The sequence below is a fragment of the Excalfactoria chinensis genome, chromosome 5 (genome assembly GCF_039878825.1).
Source record: "Excalfactoria chinensis isolate bCotChi1 chromosome 5, bCotChi1.hap2, whole genome shotgun sequence".
Taxonomy (NCBI): domain Eukaryota; kingdom Metazoa; phylum Chordata; class Aves; order Galliformes; family Phasianidae; genus Excalfactoria; species Excalfactoria chinensis.
The window spans coordinates 37,705,715-37,720,042 of NC_092829.1; the positions used below are offsets into that span (position 1 = coordinate 37,705,715).

The 14,328-nt window shown below is 46.0% G+C and overlaps 1 protein-coding gene across 1 annotated transcript in view; it reads right to left on the reverse strand.

Annotated features, from left to right (window-relative positions):
* SWAP70 (switching B cell complex subunit SWAP70) overlaps positions 1–14,328 on the reverse strand; it is a 31,696-nt gene that overhangs the window by 3,775 nt on the left and 13,593 nt on the right. Inside the window, exons 4-8 of the mRNA XM_072338546.1 lie at positions 9,670–9,897; positions 6,612–6,758; positions 6,250–6,358; positions 4,809–4,990; positions 1,439–1,546 (exon numbers count right to left, since the gene is read on the reverse strand). Of these exons, the coding sequence (XP_072194647.1) occupies positions 1,439–1,546; positions 4,809–4,990; positions 6,250–6,358; positions 6,612–6,758; positions 9,670–9,897 (774 nt within the window). The remainder of the gene's footprint in view (positions 1–1,438; positions 1,547–4,808; positions 4,991–6,249; positions 6,359–6,611; positions 6,759–9,669; positions 9,898–14,328) is intronic.

Consider the following 14,328-nt stretch of genomic DNA (forward strand, 5'->3'; position numbering starts at 1 on the left):
CCAGGTTTCTCTCAGATGGCATTTTCAGAGAGACATTTTCCTGCAGCCTGCAGAGCAACACCAATGAAAGAGGTCCTAGAGCTGTCACTGTGGAATGGTCAGTTACATTTTCTCACTGCATGCTGCACAGGACTTCTACAGTGGTTTAAGCCTATCTTCAGTAAGTTTGATCATGAGACTTAGCATACAGATACATGCTAAACAGAAGGAAGGAAAAGCTTGCAGATTGCCTGGACACAAAGGTGAGGGCACCTTAATTACACTGTTTGAGCTCCTTTACTCTGGCAAGCCCTCATCCAGCAGCAGCAGATTTCACACGCAACTGGATGATGGCGCTGCAGTGTGTAACAGCAAAGTGTGGGTAAAGGGCTGGAAATCTGCTGGGGAGCTGGCTGAGCTAAGAGCGACTATTGTAACCAAAAATTGAAGGTAAGGACTAGAGAAAAGTGAAGGAGAAACTGTGTATCCACAGACATCCTGCCTCATCCACCTTCCCCATCACTGACCCGAGCAGAAAATGAGGGGTACTGCAGTACTTGAACTGTCCTGCTCAGCTCACGCTGGAGACAACAGCAATCGGCTACCATTAAACTGAGAGGAGAAAGTAGCCAAACCTCAGCAATTAGTAATGCATAACAACACTTCACAGAAGGTAAAGCGTCAGCAAGAAAAGCTTGCTTTCTACTGAGATAGGACAGCGTGTCCTGCTCCACTGCTGCTCTCCCTGGACTAACCTAAATCCCACTGACCCAGAAAGCCACAGTGTCCAGCAATGCACACTCAGCCCATAACACAGCACTACACACACATTTGCCCTGAGGCGTTGTGTATAATTGCACTGACACAACTATTTCTTTTTCTGCAGCTGACAGAAGAGCCTGTTAATGCTTCACTAATTCCCTGAAGACAGAAAGATCAGTTGTGGGAATCCTTGTCCTGGATCATAAGAACAGCATTTTAATGCTGCAGGTTTCCCTCTAATTGTGCTTGTGTGTGGATAATAGAGAAGAACCAGCAGGATGGAGAAAGGAACCGTTTGGGGAATAAATTCAGAAAAATCCTAAAATGCATTTTAAATTGGGTCTTTCTTTGTTCATTTTCTGTATCTACACAACATGGACCAGCCCTGGGCTCTCTATCTGTGAAAATAAGGAAGGATAAATTCAGTCTGCATTTATTTTGCCCACCATTCATTCTACTTGTGATTTTCCAGTAATGCTGAAGCTCGCTGTGCCAACCATGGAGCTGTTTCAGGCTTTTTAGTTTCCCTGTAAAATCCTGTTATCCTTCCATCTCTACTGACAGCAATGCAGACTGCGTTCTCCAACCTCCTGAAAGTTCTGCTGGAAGCTTTCAGTGACTGTGTGTGAGGGACAGCCCAGCAGAGCGTGCTGCCCACAGCCTGGAATCGCAGCAAAAAGCTGCAGGCCCCACTCACCATTTTCTCTCTCTCCAGCTCCAGGCTGAACCGATCCTGTAACTCAACTTGGGTCTGAAGCCTTTTCTTCTCCTCCTCGGCAGCACGGGCAGCCGCTGCTTCCAGTTGCTGGAAGGGAAAGAGAGAAGGAAAAAATCATTCATCCAATCCAAACTGTTTGGGGAAATGGAATTCAACTGATTTATTTTAAAGAAACCTTTAAAAGCAATTGAGGCTTCAACTGTTGTTTGTTTTTGTTTTTGATGTCTGAGCCCATCCTCAGCCTCTGAGTCTCAGTTTCAGTGTCACTATTGCACGACAATTCTAAATTTATACATAATTATTTTTTTTAATTGACTACCAGATTTCCTCCACGTTTCCCTTGAGATCTCCAGGCAAAACCAACAGGGAAGGAAATACAGCCACGCCTGTTTTGTATGAGGTAGAAAAACTACTTTAGAAAACTCCATTCCAGGCGGGACTGCACAGGAGTTCAACAGTGAGAACATGGCAGCATGTACAGAGTTCATACAGAAAGAGGGAAGCATTGAATTGCCATGGCAAAGCAGAAGCACCACAACACTTGACTGTAAGAAGTGATTGTGCTATCATGAATCACATCCCTTTAACGTGCCATAAATTGCCATCTAAGGTAAAAAGAATTACAGACTATAATCACCACTTGAAACTGGGAGGAAAAAATTCTCCTTATCAAAGCTAAAGAGAAACAGCTGCTGGGACCTTCACAACTTACAACTTATTTAACAGGGTTGTTTGTTTTATTTTTGCATCTTAGTTTCACAAATACAGATTGCCGTTGCATTTCTTCCTTTCATCTTACTTCAATAGCACCTACATTCAGAGGCTGAGAGGGCTGGAAATGTACAAGCACCAGTCAAAACATTAACAGCACTGGGAACAAAATAACTCTTTCACAGCATTTTCTAAAGGAACTTATCTGATTCATGGAGAGAACAGAAAACAAGCACCCTTTTTTGAACATGCTAGACTGGGGCGTTCACTGCAGCAGACCTTCAGTGAGAGGGACGCCCATCTTTAGATGGGCAGAAGGGAAGGCTCCCAGTTTCTCTTTTTAAGCTTTAGGACACAGTATAGAAATGTTCTCCTTTGAAAAGCTAAAATTACTCCACCAGTCTTAGGGGAGCATTATCCCTCCTCTGCCAGAACCTCACTAAGCATGCAATCATGGTCAAACCCAGGCTGTTATTTAAGTGAAGTTTCCTTCCTCACACTCTAATCAAACAAACATTGCCAGCAGTGAACAGAGAGAGCAAACAAGTGCCAGGTTTTTGCTGCAGCTCAACAGGCTGCTCCTAGCAGCAGCTCCCTGCTTTCCTGCACGGTGCCTGGCCTATAATGTTACCTGGGTATCACAGCAACTGTAGGCTTTAGGGAGACGTCCCACAGTGTGAGGAGGGGAAGGGCAAGAAGAGCACACACTCCAGCAGGAGTTAGCACAGCCCCTGGATCCCATTCAGGACCCCAAACTGAAATAGAAAGGGTGCACAAGGCTTTTGCACGCTCTCTTGGTAAGAAAAAACCTACCTCGATCTATTCAGCGTGTGCATCTCAAAACTCCATTTCACATTATGAAAAAAGGTCTGTTTTGCACAAAGGCACCTCTATTCTTCTGATAGTTTTTAAAGCAGGAGCTATCAAAACAAAAACCGGTCTGAGTGTGCACTTTGGCAGCTGCTGTGTAGGGCTGGCTCCCAGCCACCTGCAGCAAACCAACCTCGGAGCCTGCCAGAACAATTCCTTGCCCTGAACCACTTACAAAGACTTTTTCTTGAAGAGTTTTGATGTTGTGTTGTTTTTTTTTTAACTCTTCAGTTTAAATTCTTCCAGCACAGCAGCTCCCAGATGATTCCTCTTAGTCAAAGTGCAGCAGACCAAATTCTTTTCCTTGAGAAGTCACTTCAATCCCTCCCACTTTAAAAGATGACCCTTTACCTCAGCTCCTGTTGGTTTACCCCTTGTGATTCAGACAGACAGCCTGGGGCCTGTCAGCATCCTGCTGCTCCCTCAACAATGCTCTCCTATCATCTTCCCCCACTGTCTCTCCATGAAGTCCATTGCACACAGAAATCCATCCCTGTGTTCTCTGTTAACAGGTACATTTCTTACCAGTAAATCTGTAACACAGGCTACCCTGTGAAGCACGTTTGGCATTACAACTTGGGTACACGCGGTATATAGGGATAAAATGAAATTTAGAAACATGGCTTTCCACTGTCAGATTTTCCTTTAAAACAAACGGAACGCATATATCCTCAATGGGAACACAGAGAGTCAATTTAGGAAGAGAGTGAACAAAAGACTCTCTAGACTAAGCATGGAGTAAAGATCTCAGCTGCCCCAGCAGCAGGCACTCAGCGGCCGAGGCATTGGTGAGCACTTCAATGGCTCCCTACCCTAATTCCAAGGCACACGCTTCTTTAAAAGGCATCGTGGCAATAAAACACATCGTAGCTCTCCCTGCAAGTCCTTACAAGTAAAATATGGGAAGCAAATCTGAATTCTAATCAGTGTCTCTGCAGAGAACTATCACACACATTCCTTGTTCCAACGATCCATCAGCACGTTCAGCCCACTGCCGGTGTGCAGCCACAGCAGAGGCACTTTCAGCCCCTGGATTTAGACTAGAAGCTGCCTGTGAGGAAATCAGTTCACTCCGAAAACCTGCTGCTAATGCTCGGAAATTCTTAGAGCAATTCTCAGGCTTTCAAAAGACAATCCAACATTCCCAAGGAACAAGCACTTAACCTACATCTAAATAGTACGTTTCTTACCTCCGTACATCCCTCTGGCACCGCTACAATATAATTAAACCTACACATATTCACAAAATCAATTTGCAACTTTGGAACCTTTGTAAATTCAACTTCTATCTCTGGAAATTAAGTCTGTGTGAGGAGGAGTGTTCTGCCCCAGATCGTTTGAACAGCATTAGAAAAATTGCCTAGGAAATTCAATGTGAAGCCCCCTGTTGGGCAGGTATTTCCAACAGGGAAAAACCCAAACCAACAACCGAACAAAAGTAACTGAAAATGCAGGAGTCCCCACGCACAAAGCTGGGGCTTTTCCTTCACAAACTTCAATAGCATTCATATGCACTGAGGATGGGGACACAGCACACGGGTTACCCTGAGCCCACAGATCCCTGTAACTGGCTGCAGGCAGTGCCCAGGCGTTCCTGCGGGCTGCAGCAATCCATTTACCTGAGCACTCGAGCTGGCACAAACTCCCCTCCTCCACCAGAGTCTGCTTAATGTGCCTCAGCACCAGAGCAGCCAAATGGACTTCCAAAGCCCATCTAAACCATGCAGGCTCAGCCTAAAGCGTGCAGGTCAGCAGCCTGCACTCCCACCTTTCTCACAGTCTCCAGCTCTTTCTGCTTGTTCTCGTTGGCCGTCTGCAGTTCCTTCATCTGCCGCTCCAGCTCCTCCTGCTCAGCCAACAGCTTCTGGCGCAGCTCCTTCCGTTTCTGGCGTGCCTCTTTGTGGGGCGGAGGGCTCCCCGCTCGCAGCAGGCTCACGGTGGTCTGTATGGCTGGGAAGGAGTGTGCAAAACACAGGGAGAGAGAGCAGGAGAACATCACTGAAGGGAAACACCCAACTTTCCAGGCAGCCCAGGGAAATGAATACCTCTGATGGGGCTTTTTCCTGTTCTAATGCGTGTTTAAATCAGAAACACAACCCCCTGCTAAAAGGAACTTGGCTTTGAATAGGCGCGTGCCACAAGAAGGTCAGGCCATTCCAAGGCATTCAATCAATTCTGAAACTAACGTCCAACAAGCAATGGGCAAACCAATTGTTTGTCTATTTGTATCACTACAGAAACAGCTCCCACACTTCCCACTGCCTGGGTTCAGCAAATCTAATCAAGGAGTCTGAAATGTTACCTAACGTACATGTTCACCAACACTCCCAGAACTGAGCTTACACCATTTTTAGACTCACTGGAAAAGCAGTCTCGTTTATATTCAGACAAGGAAATAACAGGCATTGAAGCTAAGGAGAAGTAGATGCTTTTGATATATATCAACACATGCTTTTTATCTATCACAACCATGAAAACAGATCTCAGTTTGGAACCACGTAATTCTTTGTACATTAGACTTTGGTGCAAAGTACATGCTTCAGGTAGAAAGCAAGTGTGAAAGAGCTCCAAATAGAAGCAGTATAAATATTAAAATGATTAAAATGCTGCACACGCTTAAATATTGCTGGCAACTGTGGATTTGCAACAGCCTCTGCCTTGCCCTGCAAAAGATGTGTGCAATGTCACACTGTGCATTACCTGGGAAGGTCTCAGAAGGAGTTAACTTCTTTGTGGTAATAGAAAGGAAGTCCCAATTCCCAGCCTTACCCTCAGCTCAGCAAGCCAAGCTACCTCAAGCAAAACCATGAAAACAAAGCCCATTTATGATGCTGAAAGAAACGAGCTTCCCCGTTCTCCTCAAATACAACAATTTCTTGTGCATTTCCTGCCCTTCTCACCCATAGAACAGCCACATAGAAAAAGCAAATAGTAACAGTCATTTAATTTGGGCTGCTTGAACTGAATGAAAGAAGTCAGTTCCCTCCCTATGGACCTTTAAAAGGTCACAAAATGGAACCCCCGAAAAGTGCAAGACCAAGCCATTTCATAAGGCTTCAGTTACTTTAAAGCCCTGGATGCTGGGCATCCTGATCTAGCAGATGGCAGCCCTGTCCATGGCTGGGGCTTGAAACCAGGATATCTTTAGGGTGTCTCCTTACACTTAAGCCATTCTGTGATTCCATAAGTTCAACATTTTGAAGCTTTACCTTGAATCCACTCTTGTCTCTTCTTTTTATCAGAGGCGCTGATCTCAAAGCTTTTATCAAGGCACTTGATGAGAAAAAGGCATTTCTTTCCATCTTTGTCAGGCAAGGCCTAGAATGGACAACAAAGGGTTGTTCCTGCCAGACATCATTAAGTTACGTTGTCAAGCCCCATTTCTGCACTTATCTTTTACATATCTACAAATACTAATATTAACAATACAAAGAACACATACAGACTGCTGCATACGAAGTAAAAAAATACTCTCTGAATAAAAGCTGTCAGAAGTCCCATTCCCCCAAAAAAGATAAATTCTTCTTTAGACACAGTCACCATTGGTTTTCTGTTCATCTTTTCCTTTTACCTCTACACAACAGTTGCCATCCAGTATGATGTCCCCCTTCTTGTCCTTTAGGTCTTCACTTACATAGTAGGAAATAATGTTGGGTTTTAGTACAAACCATCGTTCCGTCCAGTTTTTCCTTTTGTGACCTTTTTTCAGCATATAACCCTGCAAAAAAACAACAGCACAGCTGAAAGCCCTGGCCTTGTTTAACATCTCAGCCTTCTGGTTATGTGGCTTAAGAATTCTTCAGCAGAGTACACAGAAAAATTAGCCCAGGACCCCACAGACAGCCCCTACACATTTCCGTCCCTAAAAGCAGCATGCTGCTCATTGTCTGCCCCATGAGAAACAGCTCCCTGATCCTCCGTCCTACTTGCAGTACAAAGCAAGAGAAGTTCTACCCTGGGAGCAGCTCCTCACAGCCACACGCTTATTTCATTGCACCCTGTTAAAGCAGCGATCCACATACACTGCTTCTGTGCGTGTGCTGGAGGAACTGATAGCAGAACCATCCTCCTGGTACCTGTCCGATAGGATACAGCAGCACTCACTGGTGAAGCCTGCATTTTGCCTTCACAGCACAGAGCTGTGTCTTGATTGAAGTAACACCGAGATCTCTCTGCCAGTATTTTATTTCCTGAAGATGACTGACTCCACTTTCTTACCAAGAAAAACGTTTGTAAGCTTGTCCTGAATGCTGCTATTGAAGAGTATCTCAAAAGGAAGAGAAGTCCACACACTGTTGCTGAGGTCCATGGAAATAGAATAATAAAAATCACAACAACCTAATGATAATAACTGGGTATCATGAGCAAATCCTCCGAGTTTCTCTCTACTGAGCATTAACATATCTGAACCAACAGCAGAAATGCTAGTGATCCTGCTCTACTTGCTCCACTATGGTGATGGCAATTCAAAGCCCATCTCATGGATAGAAACTGATCACTCTTCCAGGCACTTGATTCTTTGTGCCCTTACGTAGGGGCACTGGGAGCTGGTTACCCTACAATCAGTTGTTACTCTACAGTTTCAAAGTTAGCTGGTAGTTCAGCTTCCATTTCTGGAATGATATTTCAGGTTAAGATAAAGGTAAAGTTAAGAGACAAACGTTCATGGTTTCCTTTCTATGTCTTTCAGCTACAGCACACTGGAAATAAGCAAACAAACATGCTCTGACAAACCCAGAGCCGTCTCTCTCTACAGGTCTGGGGCAAAGAAATCAGGACACTCACAGGAGCCTGCTTGTTTCTAGAAAACAAAACCACACACACAGAGCTTGGCTGCACTCAGCTCCTCCAGCCGGAGCCCAGCCATGCCTATTCCCTCGCCATCCCACCCCTTGCTCAGGACAGGAACATGCAGGAATGCTCTGCCTCCCCCGCACGCAGCTGGAGGTCCAAGTGGTTGCAAGGGCATGTGAAGGACTCCTGCAGCTTTGCTCTTCCTGCCTCACAGGACCCTGTCCGTAACCAGGTGTCTTTCTCTCCCTTATACACTGACAGAATTGGCTTTCAAAGCCAGGCCAGAATGATATTTTCTCCACAAAACTGCTGCAAAATCTGCATCTATTATTTTTTGAGAGCTCCTGGAGTTATTTCACACCAACTACCACAGAAGCGAACAGAAAGCTAAAATACAATAACATTTAGTTGTCGTTGCAACACTCCTCAGTCTTAGAGAGCCAGGATAAGTGCACAACAACAGCAACATGGGTGCTAAATGATGCATCCCTCATAGCTTGAAGCAATAAACCAGACCACTCTGCCAGCCAAGAGCTAGCAGGGAGCATGCTGTGGCTGAAGCAGACAGGGTCAGCCACAGAGGAGCTCCATTCTCCCTTAGGCCAGTGACCATCAGTGGTGGTGGGCCGCACCTCACTACAGACTATTTTTAAGCACTGAGGAACCACTCACAGGCACTCAGACATCCTTGAGAATGAGGCTGAGCCTCTCAGAGAGGAAAGAAAGGAGACAGTCAAGGGGAAGAAAAACATAAGAGGAAGAGACAATGCCATACAGAAACTGAAAAGAAATCAGATTTCCTCACAGGTTACAAATGGAAGGCCTGATAGGACACTGGCTATTTTATCTTCATGCTATTAAAGTGCAGAATGGTTTTGCACTCATCTGACTCAGAATGTGCATCTGTCCCATCCCTCACCTCCAAAAAGCAACCAAGAGTTAACAAAAATAGACCTCAACATTTTCAGATGGCTGTTCTAAAAGCAGCTCCTGTGCCAAAACACTGATGATTTCTGCAGGGTGGTTTTGCACAGCCTGCCAAGAAAGCCTCTGTTTCCATCCTCACCAAGAAATCAAAGAAGGAAAAAAAAAAATCCATATCAGGTAAAAGTCAGTGTAAAACAGCTCTGCGGGTCAGCTCAGCTGTGAGCCCGCACACCCCAAAACACTTCTCAGTTTTTAAAGCTGCTCCTGAACGGATCGTCTGGAAACGTGCAGAACCTAAAGGCTGACAGAAGCTTGCTGTGGGGTGAGCGAGAGTGTGTCTGAATACAAGTGAGCCCTGAGCTGCATTGCCTGCTAAGCACAAGAAAGGAGAAAGCTCTGGAGACCCCCTACATCTTCTTGCACTACTGAAGTAGGGCAACTTAGAAGCAAATGCTTCAGCCCAGCACTCCTCTGTCCAGGCCATGCTGAATACACCAGCTGTATCAGCACGACTTCTATTTGCTACAGTGTTTATTTGCATCTGGAAAAAACCTTTCCTAAGACTGAAGAATTGTCATAAATTAAGAACTGACAGCTGTAGCTACTCTGTCAGCTAGAAGGAACTGGTAATACCATGAAAAGCTGCATTTCAGTCAGAACGCACTTCCTTTTTAAATGGAAATCCTCACAGAGAGCAGCTCATTCACCATATTGCACAAATTATATCAATCTGAACAGTTCCAGTTTCTCTCTGATAAAAATTAGGTCATACTAAAGAACTAAAGATAAGTAATTCATCTAATTTTCCCCCTTCTCTTTATCTGTCAGCCAAAGAAATTCCATCACAAGTTTTCTACTCATACGGTAACTGGCTCTATTCTGAAACATCAGTTCTCTGTGGTCCTTACCTGTTTGAGTACATCTAATATGAGCTCATTAAAGACTTCGTTAACTGCCATGGACACAGTCTGCCGGTCCATGCCCTTACTGAACTGCCCGCTCCCGATGAGATCGATCAGCTCCCACGCAGAGAGACCCTCCCGGCTGGTGTTGAGGGCAATCTTGTAGAGGTCAAACTGCTCCTGCTGCCAACCCGCTCCCATTGCTTCCGTCAGCTTTTTAAGTAAGTATTCAATCTGTAAGGAAATATAAGCAGAAATTAATTACTTTCAGCAGATGTAGAAATCCAGAGTCTCCGGAGAAGCACAGTTTAATAGTGCTGAAACTCCTTACAGCTGTGTTCCCATGTAGGCACCAACATGTGCGCAGCTCAATCTGCACAGACTGCAGGAGCCAGCAGCCTTCTGCCTCAGCTGAACTGACAGCCAGCCCCACCTGCAGCTTCTCTCTTCATCACCAAGAAACAAATCATTAACCTGCGAGTCTCTGCTACATTCAGGTTCCTGCATGGACCTTCCCTACAGCACCCTCCAAGCCAGCACGACTGAGGTGTGAGAAAGCAGGAAGTTTCAGAAAGCACTTGTGGAAGAGGAAAAGCGAATTACAGACAGTAAGAAGAGTAAGGTGACAGCTTGGACAAGCGAAATGCAGAACCACTGGTGTATGGCCATGTCTCAGCCTCCTGCCCCTCCACCGCTGCACACCAGCTTGGCAGAGGCAGCAAAAATAGATACATAACTATTTTTCACCTCGGCTTTTATTGTTTCCAGAATGAACTCTCCTTTAATCTTTCATCATCCTGTACACATCACCACAGCGTAATGCTTCTAATAGCTGCTCCAAATAAATACAGGAATACAAAGAGGGAAAGAAAGTTGGCTGTGTTTTATTTTGCAATGCATTACTGTTCATTCACTCTTTAAACACAGCATGTTTCGAAACTAAGCCTGCCTACAGCTTTAGCGCAGGCAAAACGTTAACGGCTCATAAAGAAAACGATTAGTGAGAGTCTTTATGCAAGGACCTCTGCGCAGCAAAGCAAAAACCGCACTTCTGCATTTCCTTCAGCGATGCAGACAACACGAAGCAGAGCTCGGCCTGGCTGTGCGTGCAGACAGAGCGCACGGCACCTCCTGCAGCTGCTGACGCGGTGCTCTGCTCCCTCACTGCCTGCGGCCGGGACACGGGCGCAGTTGGCACCATGGCTGGGTGTATGGCGTGAAGGTGCCTCACCGAGAGCAACACAGACCAAATGCTTTCCAGGACTCTGTGTTTGGCTTTGGTGTTTTTTTCCCCCACTGATGTTGGTCTGCACTGCACCGCCGGGGAACAGAATGCAATTCCTCATAGGGCTGAGGAAGCCCGGCGGGGAGCCCCAGGGGGTTCCTCTGCAGAACTCGTGGACTGCTTATCCACAGCCTGGTCAGCTCGCAGGCAGCCTACTGCCCGGCACGAGAGGTTTGGCAGCGCCAAGAAACATGGACACGTCTCTCCTATTTGCCGCAAGGACCCAGCTCAGACATGCTTTGGATGCACTACACGTGTGGATACCTCAGCTTCTCTCCCACAACCGCAGCGGGCAGATCCCTTCCTTCCCTGCACTGCCATCAAAACACCCACGTGTGCACCAGGAGGCGCTCCCTTGGCAAAGCTGAGAAGTGCCAAACCTGGAGCTCACCCCACGTACAACTCTTCTCACTAACATTTCTGTAGGGTCCAGTTTCTTTAAACATCTTTTTCCCCATGTGGAAGCACAGATCTGCCCCAGCAGGAGCTCTGCACAGTGACCTGGGTTTCAAGTAAAGCAGGAGAGGGCGAGACCTGCCAAGGTGCTGGGCGGTCTGGCAAAGAAGTAAGGTAGAACACATATAATGTGGCATCGTGTCATGCACTAAAAAGAAGGCAAAATATCCTTTAATGTCATTTGTGCATACTTTTACTTTATTTTGCTTACTGGAACAGATGCAAACATTTAAGGCTGCTCACCTCCCCTCTACAAGTCACTACCATCACCACAAATATCCCAAATCCCACTAAAGTATTCAGAGCATATTTTAACTCTTCGTATATTACATATTGCAATGTAAACGGTCTCAGAACGTATCCTTCATTCAGAAAAGCGTGGCTGACCCACATCCCACACAGCTTTTGTCAGACATCAGTGTGGGGTGCTGGGGTGGGGCACGACTAGGGAGCAGTGTGAGGAAAATACCGAGAAGCGAGTTGGATCTGGCCAATATGGAAGCAAACAAGAGGCCATTCATTATGAGCTCAAATGAGGAACCTCTGTGAGCCAACGACATTTCCCCTCCTCCCCAAGGAGACGTGTGAGCTCAGCAAATAACTGACAAATTAAGGCTGCTGGCTCACACACAATCTGCCCTTGTGGTTAAAGAGCAGTGTTGAAAAGCAAATGTGAAGCAATGTTTGCTGTTGTCCTGATGGGGCCTTGCTCACTCTTTGATACTGATGCAGTTTTGCTTTAGAACTAACGTTGCACCCAACGCCGTATTCCATGTCCTGCAGCATGGAAAACCAGTCCCATTCCAAACCAACACTTTTCAACCAGAACTCTGCCAGCAGAAAACAGAACAATGTAAAGCTCAGGGGTTCCTTAACATGAGCTATGCAGCCTTCCCAGCATCCGCCCTCAGGGTAGCTGTTCTCTACCCACACTGCAATATCTACTTGCTTTCCACTTCCAGGTCTCTTCTCACTGGTGACAAGTGACAGAAGGAGGGGAAATGGCCTCAAGTTGCACCAAGGTAAGTTCAGGTTGGACGTTAGGAAACACTTCTTTACAGAAAGGGTAGTTAAACACTGGAACAGGCTCCCCAGGGAGGTGGTTGAGTCCCCGTCCCTGGATGTGTTTGGATGTGGTGCTCAGAGATACAATTTAGCAGAGGGTTGTTACAGTTAGGGTACTATGGTTAGGCTGCGGTTGGACTTGATGATCTTTGAGGTCTTTTCCAAGCTGAGTAATTCTGTGATTCTATGATTCTATCCCTGGCACGATTCTCTGCAGGGAAATAAGTTTCACAAGAGTTTCACCTATTTTTTCTGATACATAAAGTGGGTCTCCAAGAGGAGGAAAAAATAAATGATGTTAAGGAGGCTTTCATGCCCAACAGAGCATGGCAGACGAGGCTATTCTGGTGCATGCTATTCAAATGGGGTTTGTGGCATTAATAGTAAAGACAAAAAAAGCCCATCCAAGCTGTACCCAATTCTGTACAAGTAACATGGCAGCAATCATGGCCCATTTCACAGCCTTCGTCAGTTCCTTCCCCCACCCCATCGGAACAGCACACACCTTCAAATCAAATGTTCTTCCTTTCCACTATCACCAAAAATCCCCATATTTGAATTCATTGAACTTCACAGATAAAGGTTCCTCCGGATCAATAGTTGGTGAAAACAGAACCCCACGCACAGAGCCTTCATTCTACTTACAGCAGTTTTGATTTTACTTCTGAATTGCTATGGGTCAGTTCCCATCATCATTCACAGTATCAGATGCCAGCACACAGAACACAAAAGAGGTCACAAAATATTTCTGCGGGAAATATCTTCAGAAGAATCACTACTGGCAACTTGAGGCTTTCACCTCCCATCGCCTCATTCTCAAACATACAGCAAAACCACACAGGATTCAGACCCTCTTTGTCCCGGGTAGAAAGATTCACTAATGCAGTGAAGACCAGAGGACAAAGAGAAGGCGACTATACAAACCATGGTTCCTTAAGAAACCAGACCTAAAAAGCACAGACAGGAAGTACACAAGGCTTGCTTAAAAGCCATTACGTGAGCACTGCATTACAACAAGAGCATGCCGCCCGCAGTGCTCCTATCTGCCAGCTTCACCACTGGGGCGGCCCAGGAACACAGCTGACCACACACCACAGCTCTCAGGCAATAAAGCATTCCTAAGACTGCAGTCACATGTCCAGAAATGAGAAAGGGGAAGTGTTAGGAGACCTCCTCATACAACAGAAAACATCTGGTTAAACAGCACACAACCAAGTCTGACAACAGAAACAGGAGGCGTAAGGAAATCTCATGACAGACCAGGAATAGTTTTCCTTTTATGGCTGCAGCACTCCTCACCTCTCTTCCTTTTGTTTTCAGCTCTTTGTGGAGGAGGTTGGCCTGTGAGGGCTGAAGGAAGCACACATTTCAATACCTGCACCACAGATGCTGAGTGGGAGCACCCAGTGAGGAACAGGAGCAGCCCTCCCCATGCTCTGCTCTCTGAGACCAGGAGCCACACAGCTGCTCACTAAAGCTCTGCTCACTAAAGCTCTGCCCACTGCACACTGCTGCCATTAGACAAGAAATGCGTCAATTCTGGAGACCATCCACAAGGAACAATTTAACTTGAGCAAACAAAATACAGCACAGTTTTTCTCCCGTCTGCCTTCACTCAGCTTACAGAAATGCTGTACCTCACAAGTACCACAGCTTCTCCCTTGAAAGAGGAGGGAGATCTGATAGCTTTACACATTTCCTAGGGACTCAAATACTTTAGCACAACAGGCATTTATGGACCCCTGCTCCTTCCCAGCTCTCCTCTCTGCAGCCCAAGGCCACCACCAGCTGAGTCTGCCATACCCAATGGGGAGGCACAACTCTTGTGCCCATGACCTGGCTATTCACCATCAGCACAA